The following is a 21,142-nucleotide window of genomic DNA, read 5'->3' as shown; positions in this document are numbered from 1 at the left end:
AATCTCAGGATCATTCTAAAACCATTAGATCTGATTTATAACATTTTCGAACTATCAATTTTTGTCACATACTTCTCTTAAACTTTTTATATGACATATAGTGACATAAACCCTTTGGTAGGTTTCCATTATCATTTATATTCATAAATTGTCTTGTGTAAATTATATGAGCAATTATATAATATGTTTATTTTTATATTTAAGATGGACAAAAAGAAATAAATTTGAACTTACAAAAATACAGTTATCTTCTCGGGATATAAAAGTTGGTCTTTTCATCCTTTTCATCTAAAATGTCAAAGGGATGAGATAAATTTAGGAGAAATATTTAAAATATAGTGATAGTTTAGGAATTATAATTATAACATAGAGAGTATGATTTACAAATTTCTCCGTGTTGTTTGTTATAATGGGATAGTGTTATGAAACCAAACCACGACCAAGCGACCTGGAACTGGAACGAAACAAGAAAAGTACTTTGAATTATTCAAAGTACGCTTCGTTTTTCTCGACATAAAATTGACAGGTCAAACCGAGTTGGAAAATAATCTCGAATCAATTTCTAATTAAAATCACCAAATTTAGCTTGAGATCTAAACCTACCTTATTAATTTCTTAGCTTTCTTTATTCTGATATAGTAAATATCTGAATGTTCTGATCATTAGATCACTAGTTTCCTTTGATGGTGAATTTTTATCCGACTCCTGTTTGGAGAGTGGATAAGGAAATCAGATAATCTCGGCCTCAACGGCATTTTGCACCGAATATAATCTTATCAGATTAATTTTTTTTAAGGTAAAATTATAAATTACCCTCTTCTATACTTTTATTTTTATCAGCTTATATATTGTGGTTTAGAATAATATAAAACTGTTAACTTTTTATTCAAACTAATAGATAAATTGTAAATTATCATAATGCCCCTATAATATTAATAATTGTATGATAAGTATGAACTTTATACTTAAAATTTTAAGATAATTAAATTGTTTCCTATCATTATATAGTTAAAGAGAAGCATAGTATGATAGTTAGGTATTAACTAAGATTTAATGCTTATAATCTTAAATTGGTGAAGGTAGAAAAGGTTGAAATTACATTTTATTTTAAATTTGAAGTAGGAATAGGGTGAGTAAATTAAATGGAAGGAGAAGAACAACTCCGGTATTTCAATATTTATTATGGTGAGATAATCTTCTTTAATATTTTTTTTATATTTTCTCTATAATTTTAGATAATTTTTTTTAATAATTTTACATTAATCTAAACTAAGGGGAGCAAACTCATAATTTACCCAGGTCTTTATGATCTCGTCTGGGTCTTCTAGGCCCTAGGGTAGGTAATCCTCACCGTAGTGGCCGATTCCGACTTGAGTCCAAGACTAACTTATACCTTAATGAGAAGGGTAATTCTGAAATTAAGTCGATGATGTGTCGACATTTCCATAAACAAAAGAAAAGAAATTTCCCCTATTTATATAAACCCCCCTTCCCCTCTCCGTCTATCTCGTTCTCATCGCAAGTCGAATCGAAAGAGAAGATAAGAGAAGACTAGAAGAAAATAGAGGAAAGAGAGATGGCGAGGATGCTTCAAGGTGCGGTCAAGGAGAAGGTGCTCATCAAGCTCTTCGGCGTGGAGATCGCCGGCCAAGTCAGGGACGAAATGGCTGCACTGGCGACAGAGGCGGCAGCGGCGGCGGAGGTGATGAGGAAGAGCAAGAGCATGGGAGATTTGGCGTCCTACAACCCTAGCCCGGCGGCCGGCGACGGGGATGGTGACTTTGATGTGGGGTTTCTATCAGATGGTGAACTCCTCAGATCTTCGAAGAGGAGGAGAGTGCAGGAGAGGAAGAGAGGTGAGTTAAATTTGCGTATTCTCTACTTTTATTGCCAATGGGGATCTTATTCTTTATGATTTAATTTAGGGAATTGATTATGATACTTATGAATTGCGAGTTATATATAGTTAATATGTGACTTGCCCTATTCCTTCAATGATCTCCGAACGGCGAGTTATATATATTACTAATTTGTGAAATGCCTAAATTTTTAATGGGTCGCATTTTGCATTTCACAGCGATTCCTTGGACTGAAGAAGAACATATGTCATTCCTTACTGGACTTGAAAAACTTGGGAAGGGAGACTGGAGAGGAATCTCAAAGAACTTTGTGATTACAAGAACTCCAACTCAAGTTGCCAGTCATGCTCAGAAGCATTTCCTTAGACAAAGTAATCCCAACAAAAAGAAGCGCAGATCAAGACTTTTTGATGTGGTGTACCATGACCAAGTAAATCCCTTCATCCACCTAACGTTTTCTTGATAATAAAACATCATACGAAGAACAAGTCATCTCTATTTATATGTAGGCATGCTCCTCTGGAAATTCCATTTCACCATTATCAATGAAGAAAGTCCATGATGGTGCAGACATGACTAATCAATTACCCGGTGGCAGTAGTTCGGTAAGTGCAGCATACCTGCCTGTGCTTTGTGAATTTCATCTATATAACCAAAACTCGTGGACATGCAGTTGCAGACAGGAGCCTCATCTACTAATATGAACCAAGTAGTATATGGAGTTGCAGAATCCTTTCCAGCCATTCCTTTAATACGAGATCAGAGAGAAGTACCGAGCATCAACAGCACTAGAAGCACGGTAATCAAGCAATCTTTGCATTTTTTTTAAAATGGCAGATACTATTGACTTTGAGTTGTTCATGAATGACAAATAGTCATAAAGTTTATGTAGAATTATTGGCCAATTGTAACATTTGACATTTCAACAGGTGAGCATCTCCAGGACAACCTTGCAGCATGCCGTTCCAACCCCATCATTGTGCTCCTCCCTTTATATTACTAGCACAGCAACTCCAGCATTTCAAGCCAATTTGCGTGCATGTACACCTGACTTTCAGAAACTGTACGACAGTTCGTTGCCTCAAACTCAATCACAATATTTCTCTCAACTTGCTGCAGCTCCTATAATTAAAAATGACGAACTGACGCTGAGCATTGCACCACCGAGGCTGCATGACAAGACAAAGGTTTCTGCTCATGGGGTCGTCAATATTGTCACAGTGATTTAAATTGCCATTGCTTTAATGCCTAGTTGCTGGGGAAATTTGTGAAGTAGAGTGGAATTAAAATATTTCTGGGGTTAAGTAAGATGTTAGAAACTTTCTTTAATATAGTAATTACCCTACCAAGGTACAGATATAATGCCCTCATAATCAAGTTTTTAAGAATTGTATTTTCAAGGAACTTGGGGACCAATTACCAACCCAAAGATTAAGAAAAAAATTAAAAATTAATGCTTTTGTAAGAAGAAAGGATGATCAAAAGTATAATTTTCTTATACTTTAGATGCTCTCTTCATCTTTATTTAAAGAGTTTTTTAAGATGAAATAGGTAATTTATTTTGCTAGTAGGAGAGATCCTATTTGAAATGGCACATTTTAGATCAAATAGAGCCGCTTTTTGAACATTTAATAGAATTTACTCTGGGAAACTAGCTTCAATAGAATTTATTCTGGGAAACTAGCTTCATCTCGTTTGAATAGATTCAAATCTTAGCTTCGTCTAACACTATTTTTTCAATAAAAGAGCCCCATATAAGTATATTTTGTTTTATATTATTTATGAAAATATCCTATATTAGTAGATCTTTCTAATGTGGTCCTAGTTTATTGCTTTAACATATAATCCAAGGCACTTATCTTTATATGTGCTTATAGTTGGACATATAACGAATAAATGTGTAAAGGTAGATATATTACTCGCCTTTCCATACTGGCCAAAGGCAAGTTAAACGAGTAATTATATTGCTGCTTGGTTTGCTTGGTTCAGAGTTCATGCATGGAAACGATACACTTCATATTGTGTAACCATGCAGGATCATTGAATTATAGAGCAGCCACATGGTTGTCAATATCTCTCTTATTTTTATTGCATGTTTTGAAACCCTAAGGAAGCTCTGCAGTCTACACAATGTTCAATAATGCTATAGACTATAGTAGCTGAAATTTGTGATTAGAACTTGATCAATTTGACAGTGTGATGTCAAGTTTTGATAAACCGTCTGATCATATTTGATGTTAAAGATATATCAATTTGGTAGTAATTAGTTTTGGATTGTTCCTGTTGCTCGTCTCTGTGATTGCCTTGAAAACACATTGCATTTGCTTCAGTTGCAGACATAATAGTGAGGACATGAATGCCAGTCTACTGAAAATGACCTTCCCTCAGGATGCTTGGTCTCATATCTCTCATTATATCATGTCAGGCATATGGGAGGAGATAATTGGGCATGTCCTATGTCACTACTAGCAACTGCACAAGAATAGGAAGTTGTTGGATATATTCTTTGTTGGCGGTAACAATCTGATTCCAAAGAGTCACAATAAATTCGATCAAAATAATATAAATAACTTACAGATTACAGAATATAAAATTCTAAATAGTCGAGTCTAGTGTTGGACACTATCTCCTTAAGACCAATTCGCCCTCCACCGATTGCTTCTGGAACAGTGGACGTCGGTCTCCCAGGATACAACGACTACCTTGCACTGGAAAGGAAGCAGCTTTCTAATGCCTTGATTGAACCTGAACTGTGTTGTACTCTCTTTCAGATGCAGACTCGATTCTAGAAGGAATGAACCAAGTTTTCTTCTCTGATGTTATATTTAAATTATGTAGACTGACAGCCTATTTATAGAAGTAAACAGGCTTGACGAAAAGATGCAAAATGTCACCGAATGGATGCACCATTTCGGGTCAGAAACTAATTTATAGTTACACTATGAAGGGATGCACCATTTGGGTCGGGTTCAACCAACTAACTGATTGATTAACTCAAAAAATTAAAATTGGACTTGACCCGTGCATGCGAACCGAGCCGGGCCCATAAGAAGTACTCTCTATGTTATAAATGACATTGGAAGTAGCACCAATGTGGTAATTCATGAACATAGAGATAAAATAGGTGTGAGTTATAATTACCACCCGGTGCGCGTGTGTGTGAGTTAAGTTGCATAGTAACCTTTACCCACAAAATAGGTACCCCTTTTGGGGCCCAAAGCCCATAAGAAGTTTGTTACTTATATACCATACTAACATTTCTCAAATATCCAAACTTCCTTTTCTTTATTTTCCATTGCCATGATACCCACTTTAGAGCCAATTTTCATTCACTTCTCTTTATGGATTTGACTAAGTAAATATTTGACAATAAAGTACACTTTGAGCTAAATTAATTCCACCATTAAACCATCATTGATAATGTGTGGGCCCCATTTGAAACTTAGCTCAAAGTTAATAAAAATTTATGTCAAAAACATGAAATTACCAACATTCTTCCGAAGGCTCCAAGAATTGATAAATACTGGATGTATGTAGAAGCTGGGATATTTGATTTGGAATGCCAACAGCACCATGAAGCTATTTTACTTGTTATTTCTCTAACATCAAAACCTACATCAAACCTTTGTTGCTTGGTAAAACATACATCTAACATCCTGGAAACTATAAATGACATTGGAAGTAGCACCAATGTGGTAATTCATGAACATAGAAATAAAAAAACGAAAAAGAGAACTATTCTCACAAATGAAAAAGACTATTTCTCAAACAAAAAATAAAAACCAGCATATAAATAAGCAAACTTTGTCCGCAACTTCATCCCTTCACATGGGTCAAAGCAAGTACCTATGAATCCAATCCAAGGGATGAGAGCGAAAGAAGCAAGCAAGAAACTAATCATTGGGACACAAAGGCACAACACGACCTCTAAGTTCCCTAAACTGAGGAAAATGGATGTCTTCCCCCTCTTTGGGCTCCCCCCCCCCCAAAAATTCACATATCTCTCCTGCTACTCTGGCTTCTGCTACTATAGGCCTATTCTTAAGCGAATCAAAGTTTTGCTACAATGATAGCCTCTTTTGACTTGGGAAAGATTAAAAAGACTCGGTTAGAACGAAGATTTAACCTAATAGGTAAGTTTTTAGGTTGACCACCTTTGCTAGCTTACTTGAGTAAGGAGGTGGCCAGGAGGTGAAAGCCCATGGTTGCCTTAGATCTTGGTAGGCCGATTAAAATTGATGGTTATACCCTTGCCTGCACTAGGGGCAGGTTTGCTAGGGTTTGTATTGAAATTGATCTTACTAAGTCTTCAAAGCAATCTCTCTTGGTGGGCCTCAAGGTGAATAGATCCTTCAGCCGTTGGATTATGAAAATTTGCCTACTATGTGTTTTAAGTGTAGTCGGGTAGGCCACCGAATAGTGATTTACCTAGAGGTCCTAGCTATCATGTAATAACCCAGAAAAATAAATAAATAAATAAATAATAATAATATAATAACCCAAAAAAAATAAATAAATAAAAATAAAATAATAATAATAATAATAATGTTTAAATTAAATTAAAAAAAAGACAAAAATAAAGAAATAAAAATATAAAATATAAAAGAATGAGAAAATTTTGGTGTTGCATGGCACGAGCTCGTGCCATGCAAATTGTGGGCACACGTTGAGGGCGCCACGTGCGCCCACAACCGTCGGCCTGGCCAATTGGGCTGGGCTACGGTGAGCCCGGCGCTGCCGCAGCTGTCGCCTTACCTCCTCCACCATCTCTCTCTCTAACTCGCTCGTTCTCTCTCTCTCCCTTTTACCTTTCTCTTGCTCTCTAACACTTCTCTCTTTCTCTCCTCGTCAACGGCTTCTCGCCATTGCCGTCGTCACCGCTGCACCCTTCGCTGCCTCTCTCTCTCTCTCTAACTCACACGTTCTCTCTCTCTCACTCTCTCTTACCCTTCGCCATTGCCATCGTCACCGCCGCACCCCTTCATCGCCTTTCTCTCTATAGCTCTCTCTCTCTCTAAGACTCTTGTGCTCTTTCTCTAAGACTCTCTCATGCTCTCTCTCTCACTCTCTCTACCCTTCTCTCTCATTCACCTATCTCTCTCTCTCTCTCCTCTTATCGACACCGGCCTGTCGCTGTTACCATCACTATCGTTGCCGCCACCATCGCAGCCTAGGTGAGCCTCGCTCCCTTCCCTTCTCTTCTCTTCTCTTCTTCTTCTTCATCTTCTTCTTCTTCTTCTATTCCTCTAGCAATAAAACACATGTCTAAATTACTTATGTTATTTAGTTAATCTAAATTAGATTTTTAGATATTTAAATTTTTAAGAATATATATTTAGTAACATGGTTATTAGATAAGTGTATTGGTGTAATTTCAATTGATTATAATTATAGATATTTATACATAAATATACTTATAACTTCATGTATTTTTATTAGATTAATATATGTCTTTATAATTAGGTGTATATATATATATAGATATATAACTTATTATACATTATTATGCATGTAATAAAATAGTAGGCTTAGTTAATGTTTATATTACATGATTAAGTAAAGATTATTTTATATGCAACTCTTAATTTGTTTAGTAAGAGTAGTTGTGACAAAATAATTAAAGTATATATAATTAGCAAACTATGGTTTTATAAATAAATCTATAATTAGAAAAATAACATATTAATATTATTATAATTAAATATATGATATAAATCAAATTATTTAATAAAAACAAAAGAAGAAATTTTAAACCTAATAAATCATCGTTTGTGACTACGGGGACCTTGCTAGTGATTTGTAACGATTGATCGATGGACGTGAGGGATACGTGTATTAGGTCTTCTGATCAGACGGTGAGTAGTTTTATCCCTTAAACGCATTTCTCAAATTAGGATTTATTATATAATTATGTATATGCATGTTTTGGCCTCCAACATGATTATATGACCTTATTTAGATATGCTTTTAGTTAAGCATATTTTATCATGATTAGGTTGATCTGAGGTAGGAGTACATTAATGATATATAGAGAGGATTAGAGATGATTATATTGCTATAGTTTTTATGTCGAGATGATTTCTATCATGAGTATGCATGTGATATATTAGTAAGAGTACATTAATGATATGAATATGTTAGATATATGGTTGGAGACTACACTACATTATTTTCCTCTTAGCTTTCTTACCACCTAAATTCCTAATACGCATGACTTGTTATAGTATTAGATATATACACGTGATCTATCATATAGAATAAAACGCACAAATCTCATTGATAGGAAAGTTGATAGAAAAAGCATTAGGGTACTCGAGTAGGCGCTAGGGTTAAAGGTGTCTGGATTGATAATTATAGTCACTGATATGCGATATCTCGTGGCCCACGTCTGAGGTCAGTTGAGTCTGTGCGCACAGATAATCGGACACTTGCCATTTGCTAAGGCATGTGTGTGGCAATTACCCTCATGTGATTTCTATTAATTGGTGGGGTATCTAAGCTGAATAGATTTTGATATACTCTTTGCGTATGGTAGGATATGATTATAATTGAGATACCTTTAGCATATGGCAGGATATGCTTTGAGCCTACGGGCAGGATGTTGAGATCGGGTACCGAGTCTTGAATGTGCACAGTGGTCTAGTATGATGATAATTTTTCAGAGATGACATTGATTGAGCCCATCCCTTTCAATTGATGGTCAACCTATTTTAATATCGACCACAGAAATTCGATTTCTCATGTCTCTCAACTTATTACCAATGGTATTTGGGATCACCAAAGTATTGTGACCATTTTTGGTAAAGATCTCACAAACTCTTCCTGAGCATCAATATCCCTCTATGGGCTCCGGAGGATTTCTAGGTTTGGAGATTACATTCTTTTGGGCAGACTTCTTCTAAATCCTCTTATCATCTCATTCGGGCTCCTAATGACCAAACACCTAGATGGATGGGCTGGGCTAAGATTTGGTCGCTATTTTTGCCTACTAAAATTAAGACCTTTTTATGGAAGTTAGCTTGGGATCGCCTACCTACGAGGGGTCATCTCTTGGTATTTAGTCTAGCCTCTGACACTAGGTGCTCCGTCTGCCTTCTTGAGATGAAAACCATTGATCATCTATTCTTTCACTGTAGAGTGGCGGTCACTCTATGACAATTTGTTAATAACCTTTCGGTTAATCTTTCTTTTGAGGATAGATGGCTAGAAGGTTGCTGGCTCAATGAGGGCGACGATTTGCCAGTATCAAACAAGGCTAGAATTCATGTAGGCATTGTTGTCATGCTTTGGCAGATCTAGAAATATATGTACGAAGTTCATTATACAAATAAACGAGAAGATCTTGATAAGTTTTGGCTTTGTATTATTTTCTTAGAGCATATCCAACCGGACTCCAAATTTGGTGTTCGATAGACTAACAATAGTCCTTGCAGATTCTCGATGTGGGCCTTATAAGTCTATGCTGATTGCCAAAGCCACAACTATTAGAGAAGTACTAAAGAGCACTACACAAAGAAATTTCACAAATGTCTAGCTCGAGACAAATTCTATTATGCTGGTTAATATCTTAGCCAAGGGTTAGCCGCCTCCATGGTCCATTTCTACTATCATTGATGATATCAAAATTTTAACTAGCAATTTTAACAATTGGAAAGTTACTTATATTTTTAGGCAAGCTAATTGTGCTGCATATTGGCTTGCTGGTAAGGGTATGAGCTTAGGCTTCGGGTATACTTGGGATGGGGATTACCCTTCTGCGCTGATGTAAATTTTGGTCTCTGACTCGAGAGAAGACTTTTGTATTCGCCAAGTTTTTTTTAATATAATTTTTCTTATTTTTTTTTTTTAAAATATCTATAAATCCCAAATTTATCAAGTAATTTAAACGAGAAAAGGGTGGGCTCAGTTGCAAATGAGTCATCTCTAAGACAAAACTTAATCACGATGGCGTTCAATCTGTTGAAGATTCCATAGTCGTTGAAAAGGCTACTATTGACAAGATAATGTTAATTATATTGGAACTTCTCCTAACCATCAAACCATGTATTATTTTAAGTTGTTATCATCTCTGAATATGATTTTGTCAATTAGACGTAATATTATCTTATTAAAAAAAATTTGTATTTATTCAATATATATATATATATATATATCTTTGTTAAAAAAAATTTAGAAAAAATATATGTATCTTTGTCATTTGGTAGGTAATATTTTATCTATATTGAAAATTTTATATAACTTTATCACTAACAAAAATATTTAAATTTGATTTTTAGTTTAGTTAGATATGCATAAAAATTTATATTTTAGTCTAGATTATATCTAAACAACGGTTATGTACCGGCTTGATCCGATAAACTTCAATTAGGGTTTCCTCCACATATTTATAAAGGCTCATTCTAGGGACCCAAACAACTAAGTTAAAATATTAACAAACCAACAATTTTTGCCACAATGCATTTGAACACACCCGGTCACGTTCGAACGCAAAAATACAGTTTTTTGTCGTTGTAAACAAGTGTAGGCGTTTGAACGCGCAAATCACGTTCTCTGTTTTTGTGAACACATGTAGACATTCGCATGGCCCGTTCGAAGGTGGTCCTTGCGTTCAAACGCCCCTCGGCAGAATCTTTTTATTTGTAGAATATTCAACACATATCCAAATAATATCAAATCAGTTGGATAAGGTCGACAACCTCTAGATCTACAATTTTGATATTCATGACTTCTTCAGGTTCGGAATATATTTATGACAAAATGAAAGCTTAATCTAAAAGGTATTCAGAGAAGATAAGGAATACTCGTCTAGTTGGTTTGTTAGGGTTTCATATTATTTTAGGACTTGTTGGCTAGCCTCTATAAATATGTGAATGGCACCAAACTTTATATTACTATTGGATTCTTAATTTCTTGCCTCCTATCTTCTCTCTAGACTCTCTCTCCCTCCTCCCTCTTCACCATCCTTCCACCTCTACCGTTGATAATGTTTCTCCTCGCTTCTAATCTTCCTCGACTGTAGAGCCAACCCTTTTCTTTGGGATCTCGATCACTTCGTTCCCTTCGTCTACTTTCTTTAATTACTTCCTCAATCCACCCTCATCTCCATACCCATCCATAGCCCTAACACCCACATTATTCCATATTTTCGTCCCTTCTACAGTTAGAATCTATGAAGGGCATAAATACAAAAGTTGTCAATTAGAAAGATACGGATCCAACCCAATTAGTTTAGTAATTTTCTAACTACCAGAGAATATCTGACGAATATTTTCCCACGGTTGCGCAAACTACTTCCTATAATAAATTCAGATCTTAAGGAATTATTCCGTAGCCGATATTTTGGCTCTAGATCCTATCAATTTGGTATCCGAGCTTTAACAAATTGGTATCAGAGTCTATCAACTGGTATCAGAGCCTATCATATTGCCTCAAATGAGGCCTAAAAATATCATTCATTAAGTTCTGAAAGGTCGCGGGAGCATTGGTAAGACCAAAGGGAATAATGAGGAACTCGTAGTGCCCATCATGAGTTCTAAATGCCGTCTTGTGCACATCGGACGGTTCTACTTTGATTTGATGGTACCTCACCCTCAAATCCAGTTTTGAGAAGTAGCATGCACCCACCAATTCATCCAGCAACTCTTTGATCACTAGTATGGGATATCGGTCTTTAATAGTGATGGAATTGAGAGCTTGATATTCCACGCAAAATCTCCACGATTCGTCCTTCTTCCGCACAAGCAAGACTGGTAAAGAATAAGCACTTCAACTTGGTCTTGTCACCCTGCTAGACAACATCTCTTAGACCATCTTTGATATAGTCTCCTTTTGAATGAAGGGATAATGGTATGGTCTTACGTTTGTTGGACCCGCCCCGGGCTTGATCTCGATATGATGATCTTGCGTCTTAAGTGGAGACAATCTATGTGGCTGCTCGAATACATCTCCAAATTTTTGCAAAATAGCCTTTAAGTCAGTGGGTAGGTGCGTTGGATTGTCCATGTCCTTAGCCCCTTGATGAGTTGCTTGAGGAACCCACGACACTCGAGTTTCGACAACCCCTCTAGACTTTCTTGCTTGATGTGGCTAGTAACTAGATCAGTTGGCCTTCATGACTGAACTCCATTATCATGGTGGTGAAGTTGAAGGTGACCGATTTAAGATCCGAAGCCATTGCACCCTAAGCACCAAGTTGACTCCTCATAGAGACAACGGATATAGATCAATTTGAAAGACATGTCCCTAAATTTGTAGCTAGACCTTGCGGCATATGCTCTCCGTTCTCTACATGGTGCCATCACCGATAGCCACATCGAAGTCGTTGGAAGGCTCTGACTCTAATCCCAAATGCCTCACTATCCAAGAACCCACAAAATTATGGGTGCTATCTAAATCAATAAGAATTAGAACTTTATTCTTCTTAATCATACCTTCGACCAGAAGAGTTTTTGAAGTTGACTTGCCAGAGAAAGAATGAAGGGAGAGCTCGGCTTAGACATCAAGCGGGTCTAGCCACCTTCCTCCTCTTACTTCACCTCAAGATCTTCAATGGGATCATCCTTGCTCATCTCCTCCATAAGCATTATGGCAGCGGGCTGTTTGGAGCATTTGTGGCTCGGTACAAAACGCTCATCACAATAAAAGCATAGGCCCTTCGAGCGCTGATCTTCGATCTCCGCTAGTGTGAGGCATCGACCTATCATCCGTGGCTGTCCCCTAGGGTCAAGGGCTGTTCGTGTGGGGGTGGCCGATTAGAGTTTGGCCAAACCCACCCCGAACGTGCCACACCCGAGACTAGCAGTCTAGGGTTAGAGCGTGGGTCGCTAGTGCTCTAAGCTGGACGGTATGTCGCCTTTAACTCCCTTATCTTCTCTTTCATTATTTGAGCCACTGAGAAGGCTTCTAAGAAGGTAGAAGGGCGAGTCGCCTTGACTTTCGCTAAAATATCACGACGAAGCCCGAAGATGAAGGTGTTTTTAAGAGCAGAGTCTGACCACCTATGGACTCGATTACTAACTCTTTCGAACTCCTCTTGGTAGGCTCTTACAGAGGTCTTTTGAGTTAGTTTCGTCAAGGTGGCTTGAAAATCTTATAGTAGGAGGGTCCGAAACGCACACAAAGTGCATCGGAGAACTCCTCCCAAGTGATGAAGGCGCACGCGTGATATGCTACTTGAAACCACCTCACCGCTACGTTTTCAAGGTGGAATGTGGTCAGAAGCACCTTTTAGTGGTTAGGTGTTCTTTGATAGGTAAAGAATTGCTCTACCCTATAGATCCAATTCAACGGGTTGTCCTCGTTGAATTTAGAAAAATCGACTTGAACGGTTCGTGGTTATAGCATTTGATTGCGTTCGTTCTCGCATCCTCGGTGAAGCGGCTCATGTTGCTTGACCCTTGGTTGACATGAGAGCTCCTTTTACTCCTCCCAAGGTTCCTCCACTAGGTATGGGGCCATACGAGCCCTTGGGTGCAAGGGTGGTAAATCAGTATGGCACCCTTATGGTTCGCCGCGTTGCTACCATGGTGCCGCTAAGATTGGTCCTTACCAGACCCAATCTCGTGGTAAGGAACGATCCTTTTGTCTTCAATAATGGTCATGAGATGGAGGTCGACGATCTGGTTGGGCAGCAACAGGTGGTGGAGCCACAGAAGCCGCAGCCCCTAGTTGGATCTTCCTCATTGTTTCTAGGCGGGATGCTGCCTTGATTAACTTCCCCACTATTAATATGCTAAGGGGTATGCCTTTGAAGATTTTGGTTTATGTTTACCAGGTTGCCTTCATCTCTAACATTGTTTGTGCCATGGAAGCTATGGCTTGAGGTAGATCGGCTAACCCCGCTAGGTACTCCATAGGATCTCGTGGACGAGGTGGAGATGTCGACCTTGACGAAGCCATGTGGTCCACCTCCAAGCCTTGGTTGCTCATTTGCTTTGTTGCCTTCAATCTTGTGGTAGTCGTAATGGTCCAAGGAACGTTGGCTCTGATATCAGTTGTTACAAACCGGCTTGATCCAATTCGTAACGATTCTAAACTAGTTTGAGGACGTGATTTTTGAAGAAAGCTGCAAATGATCTAGCCATTAGATTTTCCTAAATTTTGGATATATTGTTTCCCTTGAAAGGGGCTTTTCAACGAATCCAAGTTCGTAGGATTTGGATGGCTAGATCTTGAGATATCGACAGAAATAGTGGCCGAAGGTCGGATGAACCCTAGCTTGTTAGCCCTTCAATGGCTAGATAGGTGATAGGTTAATTCCTTCAGAGTAAAGGGAGAGAAGTTGTTGTAGAAGAGAGGGGGTTAAGAGTTAGAGGAAGTCGACCAAGGACTTGGGCGATGGAAGGAAGGAGGTGGGAGAGGACGCCAATAGCTAGAGCAAGAAAAAAGGAAAGAGAAATACACAATGCCATTTCAATTATCAAATAAACTCTAATTAGGATTTCCTCCACATATTTATAAAGGCTCATCCTAGGGACTCAAACAACTATGTTAAAACCTTAACAAATTAATAATTTCGTCGCCTTGCATTCAAACACGCCCGATCGTGTTCAAACACGGAAATACAGTTATTTGTTGTTGTGAACATGTGCAAGAGTTCGGACGGGCCTAAGGTCATTGAAATGTGCAAATCATGTTCTCTGTTTTTGTGAACACATGTAGGTGTTTGTATGGCCCGTTTAAACACGATCCTTGCGTTCGAATGTCCCCGGCAAAAACCTTTTATTTCTTCAAACAAAAATTAACTAGATAAATAGACTCATCCCAATGAACCCAATATTGCGAGTGGAGCCAATATGGACCGAGTCGGCTCAACAACATTAGAAAGGTAAAATATAATTTCCATAAATAAAACCCTAAACCCACGAGCAAATAACGGAATCTCACTTCATGTTAATGTGATCTTCCTCCGTGTTCCACTCCGTTTCCAGAGTACCTCTAATCTTCGTTTACCCGCGCCCTCGCCCCCGCCCCTCCCCCGGCCTTCCCCCTCCCCCGACCTCGGCCCCCCCCCCCCCCCCCTCCCACGTTGTAATCGCGACCTCTCGTCATCGTAGTATCTTCTTGCAGCGATCGTCGCCGTCGACTCTCTGCTATGATCTCAACCCGTAGTCTGCTACGGCTCGTGCTTTTACGCCCGACGCGTACATTAGCCTCGTCGGCGCGCGACATCTCCCTCTCTCCGGCTGCTGCAAAGCCGAAAACGGAGGGCGGCAGTGATGGAAGGGACACGCTTGGGCGGCGGCTTTTGAGCCTAATCTACCCTAAGCGCAGCGCGGTGGTAATCCTCAGCAAGTGGGCGGAGGAAGGGAACACCATCCAGAAATACCAGCTCAACCGCGTCGTCCGCGAGCTCCGCAAGTACAAGCGCTTCAAGCATGCTCTTGAGGTACACCCTTTCTTTTTTCCTACTTTAGATGCTTTTGTTTCTTTTTTTAACATGAGAAAACTCTACTTGTTGATTCTTACCCAAATTTATGTTGACTATTTTGTTATATGCTCTTCATTAGTTTCAACAGGACAATAAGAGGAGGTAGCTGTTTTGTTTTTCTTTCAAGTTCACATTATATGTTATTGATTGTCTTCTATATGCTGTCTTTGAATTGTGAGAGGAATATTGTTCTGAAAGGCAGTTGCATCGACCTGGCTTAACTGCACCACATATGCAATATCTGGTCCTTATATGCTGCTTAACAACATATAATCCACATATGCCGGCTGTGTATGCACCCGCATGTTTATTGCCAACAACCACATAGGCGCCATATATGCATATGTGCCCTCATATGCTTATGAAGCTATGAAAGAACATTGTTGTAATATTGAGATATCTATAGCACTTCGTAATAATTTTTTATTGATTACTTTTGTTGGTACAACTTATCATACCTGGCAAAGTTATTGAGTACTCATATGATTATGAAGTAGCATTCTTTCATGGATAAGATATTACGAACATTGTTCTCCATATAATGTATTTCAACTTTTATTTATTTGTTAGTTTAGTATGATAAAATATGCAGTACATTAAATAAGTAAATTATATAAATAAACTGCATTTGAGAGTACACCTGCATACCGCATATGTGCCAACAAGTAGCTTGACCGCCAGCATACCGCAAACACTTTTCACAAAATTGGGAAGAAATATTTCTTGAGAGAGTTATTATTGCTGCACAGAGTCCAAATTTAAAGACAACCTTGTCAAATTAATTTGAAGTTGGATGGGTGTGGGGTTTCCTATGCTAATCATTCCAATTTATGCTCAAGCACATCCAAGGTTTTAAAAGATTGTAGGCGGTAGATGTGCAAATAGGGGATCATGTAGCGCCTAGAATTCAAGATGGTTAAAAAATAAACAAATAGAAGAAATAACAGTTAGAGAAGAAGTTAAAATTAATACCTACAATCTAAACAATATATTAATGTATTCTTGTTAAGATCTATAGTAAGATATTCGAATCTATTAATAAATCAACATGTACAATAATTTTGAATTTCAAAATCAATCTACATATTAAAATATGATATGAGATGCTAAGGTGGATCACCTAGGTGGGATCTAAGCAAAGCCTAGTTATATTCTAAGGTGGGAGCTAGGTGTTAAGCTGGAAGTTTTTTAAAACAACGAGCACATCTAAACGAGTCTATGAGTGCTCTAGCAAACTTGCCTTGGCCACAAGCATGCCGTTGCGGGATGTTGATTCGCTTCCTGGAAAAAACCTTGTCAGGTGGTGCATGCCTGCATGAGTGCATTCTTGATTGTTTCCCATATACCCACATTTGGGCTGGAAAGGAATTCTAATGGATTGCTCGTTTCTATGTATTTTTAGGAAGTGCTAATTTATACGGTGTCCGTCTTAGATTCATTGTAAGATTTACATGTAACTTTGATGTTTATTCTATAATTTTTTCTATTTGACACGTTTGTTTGTTTGTTCTTTTCACCAATCTGGTTCTCTCTGAATCCCTCACCAGATGGTATATTCATAACGTTCTCCTTGGTCTGTCTTTTACTGTGGTGGAAATAGGAAATCTTTTGTTCCATATTATATTATGAATAGCTCTTATCCAAGCTTGTTTCACGGAGTGTTAAATTGTAGGAATCCATTATATATTCATTCTGTTTTACCATTATGTATTGGTTGAGGTTCTCTTCCATGGTTCATATCACAAATCACATCAAGTTGAGTTAAAAAGCAATTTGTTTGTCATTACTTTCCTGCTGTGCTGGTAGGGGAAATGTACTTGGAGATCTTTAACTATCTATATATGTAATTTACTAATTTGTAGCATCATTTTAACCTGTCTGGTGTTGCATCCTTTTTAGTTCACCTACAATATGTTATTCTTATCTGCAGCTTGGCACTGCAGTTGGTTTATATAAAGATTTTGGCAGTTGAATTCATATGGGAATAGAAAATTCTGATTGATTCAGATTTCGCAACCTGTATGTTTAAGGGTATCAAAAGATCAGAAGGGGACTTGTATAGAAATGGATAAGAAAGGAAAAGATAAGAGAAAATATGGAAATAAGGAGCACTTTTAGATCTAGGTACTGGTGGAGTTGTTGTCTAGAGGAAAACTTGGACATTTAGGTTTCTTGGGATTCGTAGAACTCTAATTAGATCTCCATGTCTAAAGAACGCTTAATATAACTTCTGTGAAATGCAATAAACAGTCATTCCAAGAAGAAATGCATTATAAAGAATCGAAGGTAGGAATAAAAATACTAGGAAATTGAAGCACCTTATGTGTCGTGTATACTGTATAGTAAACCAGACTTGATTTTCCTTTTAATAGAAAATCACTACAATAGAACACAAAATGTAAGCACTAGAGTCACTCAAACAATTAAACCACAAATTACTAATCAATGGGTTGCTTACTCTGCATCATATAGGTATCATTTACATTAGAAGTTAGAACTTAAAACCACTACTAAGTGATAGTTGTACAGAACCAAATGGCCATTGTTGTTATACACTTATACCTCCCTTTTCTAACTTCTACAACCACTGGCATATTGCATGTTCATTTATTCTTTAATTTGGTTAATACTGTTAATGATCTTCTTTCCAGATTTGGTAAAGCTAGCGAAAGAAAGGGCAGGGCGTTAAATTCTCACTGATGAATACAGAAGATTTTTCATGAATGATATGGATATTATAGAATGGCGGAGATGCACTACAGTATTTCACGTTGGATTGGCAAGTAGTGTGTTAGTGGGTCTTAGTTAGGTTTTGAGTTAGTCGTTAACTCTGTTTATGTCTTTTCTTATTTTATGGTATTTTTGTCATATTTTTGGTTTACTTTTCAGTCCATTAGCTGTTGGGTCTATTTTGCTCTGTCATAATCTCCTGTTTTGTCCTGCATTAATGTACTTCTGCATATGTTACTCTATGTGCAACTACTAGTCTCTAACTATCAATTCAATTCCTGGTTCATGTACTTATACATATTAGGTATTGACTGTTGCAGATATGTGAATGGATGACAACTCGATCAGATATCAAGCTGCTACCAGGAGATTATGCAGTTCATTTAGATTTGGTTGCAAAGGTTCGTGGCTTGGCTAGTGCTGAAAAGTTCTTTGAAGATATTCCTGAAAGGATGAAGGTGCAATCCACTTGTACCTCTCTTCTCCACACCTATGTTCAGAACAAATTGTCAGATAAGGCTGAATTGCTGATAACAGAAATGTCAACCCATGGATTTCTCAATTGCTCTCTTCCCTATAACCATATGTTAACTCTCTATTTATCTACAGGTGAGCTTGATAAGATACCAAAGTTGGTAAAGGAGTTGAAGAGAAACACAACTCCAGATGTAGTCACTTATAATCTATGGTTAACTTCATGCTCCCGGAAAGATGATGTAAAAATGGCAGAAAAGGTCTATCTTGTGATGAAACAGGAGAAAATTGCTCCTGATTGGATGACATACAGCCTGTTGGCAAATATTTACATTAAAGCAGGTTGTCAGGATAAAGGGAAAGAAGCAATAGAGGAGATGGAGAAAAGGGCTTGTCGAAAAGAACGGCCTGCATTTTGCTCTCTTATTAGTTTGCATGCAAGCCTACTGGATAAAGATAATGTAGACAGGATATGGAATAAAATGAGGACAATTTTTAGAAAGTTGAGTGATGTCGAGTACAAATGCATGCTCTCTTCTCTTACAAAGTTGGGTGATATTAAAGAAGCAGAAAATGTTTATAAAGAATGGGAAATGGTGTCCGGAACACGTGATTCAAGGGTGCCAAATATAATTCTTGCATTTTATGTGAAGAATGATATGATTGATAAGGCTGAGAACTTTCATAAGCATACAATAGAAAAAGGAGTGAAACCTAGCTATAGTACTTGGGAAATATTAGCTTGGGGTTATTTGAGAAGAGAAAGAATGGATATTGCATTAGATTGTTTGAGGAAAGCCTTAGTCGGCTTGGAGAAGTGGAATCCTAATATTGAACTTGTTAGAGCGCTTTTCGGCAAGCTTGAGAAGATAGGTGATGTTGAAGGTGCAGAGGAGCTCTTAGTTTTGCTTCGTGATGCAGGCTACGTAACAACTGAGATCTATAACTTGTTGCTTCGTACATATGCTAAAGCTGGTAAGATGCCTTTGATAGTTGTTGAACGCATGACAAAGGATAAGGTCCAGGTAGATGAAGAAAGTCGGCGATTGTTAAGGTTGACAAGCAGATATTGTGTTGGTGGTGTTTCGACGTTAATTTCTTGAGAGGGTTCAAGTTTCATACTGTGCTTAAATAATGTCACTGAAATTTTCTCATCAATATGGAAATGAAGGTACATAAAATATCCATATGGGAAAATTTTAAAAGTTCTTTTACAGAAACAACCCTAACCGTGTTGCTATGATGCTTCTGGAGATCCACTACATACGGATCTTGGTCTGGGTGTTGTATTCTATTGGACGTCGTGCATATGAGAATCTTTTGTGGTAAGTTCCTTTTGAACATGCTTCGTAGTAGTATCACTCACCTTAATTTAAGATTATTTTGCAGTCTGCATATTTATCGATCTCTCTCTTTTGTGGTGTCAAACACTTGAAGTAAGTTATCTATTGTGTCAAATGTTTCTCTTACATTAATCTCAATGGGATATATCTGACAGGCTTTTACCAGGATTATTTCTGGTTAATATTTGAAGTGACACGGCATATACTTTTCTTTACAACTTTATTCACTTTTTCGAACATGGTAATTCCTAACCATGTAATATCCAATTTTCTTTTTGGAGTATCAACTACTCTTTTTGGCTTAAACATTCTACTCATTGTTCTAAGTGTCCGAGGCAGCTGCCATGGAGTTTTTGTCCTATTAGCCATGTTGTTCTATAGCAGCAGGTAAGCAGAGCGAATCAAGGCGGGTGCCATGTCGGCCCAAATGCCCAATAACAATAAAAGTTAGACCCAATAACATTAGTTGGACTTGTTGCATTTGCTTAACATATAAAACCCTGAATCTCTATTTAGGATAAAAGTCCTTTATCACTGTTTGCAGAAGCCCTAATCTTTGGCAAGAAAAAGAATAGGCATGGAACTCAGTTTTGGCTGATGGAAATCAATAATTGATGTTCCCGGCTCACTTGCTCCCTTTCCTCTCTTCTCTCTTTTTTCTCTCATTCTCTACTCTCCCACTGAATCCACCAAACCCCCAGCAAATTCCTGGTGACCTCGACATCCGGGTACGTCTTCCAACCAAGATTCAGCTAGCCATTCATTTACTATGAGGATTTGGCTGTTTTGTGAAAATTGCTACGAGACCATTAGACCATTAGATGGAAAACAATAGATACTCAGATGTACTTAACATTATGCTATTTGACATGCTGAATCCCTTGACCCAGGACGAACAGATGTTTACTGAAAACAACCTGATACTAATATATAGCAATGACTCTTAACGATCTTAATTTTGGCAGACTATATATCATACTAATTGACTTGATAGCATACTCAACAGAGGATAGAATGCAGATTACAGGTTCCATCAATTGACTTCCTAACTCGCATAATATAGTATCTAGTAGTTCCATGGTTTTTTGTTAAAAAAAAAGCATCAAATTGCTCACTTATTTAATCCCTAACTTGATGATTCGATGATAGGCTCTGATACCAATTGATAAGCTCTGATACCAATTTGTTAAGGCTCTAATACCAATTTGTTAAAGCTCGGATACCAAATTGATGGGATCTAGAACCAAAAATCGGCTATGGAATAATTTCTTAAGATTCGAATTTATTGCAGGAAGCAGTCCGCGCAA

General features: G+C 37.7%; 2 protein-coding genes across 3 annotated transcripts; both read left to right on the top strand.

Moving 5' to 3' along the window:
- The first annotated feature begins 1,486 nt into the window (after window positions 1-1,486).
- Window positions 1,487-3,188, top strand: LOC140771607 (transcription factor KUA1-like). Of its 2 annotated transcripts, none has more exons than XM_073113169.1 (5): window positions 1,487-1,856; window positions 2,078-2,289; window positions 2,411-2,464; window positions 2,533-2,658; window positions 2,789-3,188. In XM_073113169.1, the coding sequence occupies exons 1-5, from the start codon at window positions 1,577-1,579 to the stop codon at window positions 3,086-3,088; spliced, it is 972 nt and encodes a 323-aa protein (XP_072969270.1). In that variant the 5' UTR covers window positions 1,487-1,576; the 3' UTR covers window positions 3,089-3,188. The 2 variants fall into 2 exon arrangements, with proteins under 2 accessions (XP_072969270.1, XP_072969265.1); XM_073113164.1 differs by having other exon boundaries at window positions 1,490-1,856; window positions 2,369-2,464.
- An 11,695-nt stretch (window positions 3,189-14,883) lies between these two features.
- On the top strand, window positions 14,884-20,042 carry LOC140771245 (pentatricopeptide repeat-containing protein At4g02820, mitochondrial). Its single transcript, XM_073112704.1, has 2 exons — window positions 14,884-15,246; window positions 18,339-20,042. Exons 1-2 carry the CDS (start codon window positions 14,953-14,955, stop codon window positions 19,593-19,595), a joined length of 1,551 nt encoding a protein of 516 aa, XP_072968805.1. The 5' UTR covers window positions 14,884-14,952; the 3' UTR covers window positions 19,596-20,042.
- The last annotated feature ends 1,100 nt before the right edge of the window (window positions 20,043-21,142 follow it).

The sequence above is a fragment of the Typha angustifolia genome, chromosome 2 (assembly GCF_048772165.1).
Source record: "Typha angustifolia cultivar Huaian chromosome 2, ASM4877216v1, whole genome shotgun sequence".
Taxonomy (NCBI): Eukaryota; Viridiplantae; Streptophyta; class Magnoliopsida; order Poales; family Typhaceae; genus Typha; species Typha angustifolia.
Note: the sequence above shows the minus strand (reverse complement) of the source record. Positions and strands in the feature narration are given on the sequence as shown.

Bases quoted from the DNA above. Each gene is read 5' to 3' on its own strand.
- LOC140771607 (XM_073113164.1), top strand. From the start codon at position 1,577: ATGGCGAGGATGCTTCAAGGTGCGGTCAAGGAGAAGGTGCTCATCAAG. The intron at 2,290-2,368 runs GTAAATCCCTTC...ATTTATATGTAG, and splicing joins ATGTGGTGTACCATGACCAA to GCATGCTCCTCTGGAAATTC. The intron at 2,465-2,532 runs GTAAGTGCAGCA...GTGGACATGCAG, and splicing joins TACCCGGTGGCAGTAGTTCG to TTGCAGACAGGAGCCTCATC.
- LOC140771245 (XM_073112704.1), top strand. From the start codon at position 14,953: ATGATCTCAACCCGTAGTCTGCTACGGCTCGTGCTTTTACGCCCGACG. The intron at 15,247-18,338 runs GTACACCCTTTC...TGACTGTTGCAG, and splicing joins GCTTCAAGCATGCTCTTGAG to ATATGTGAATGGATGACAAC.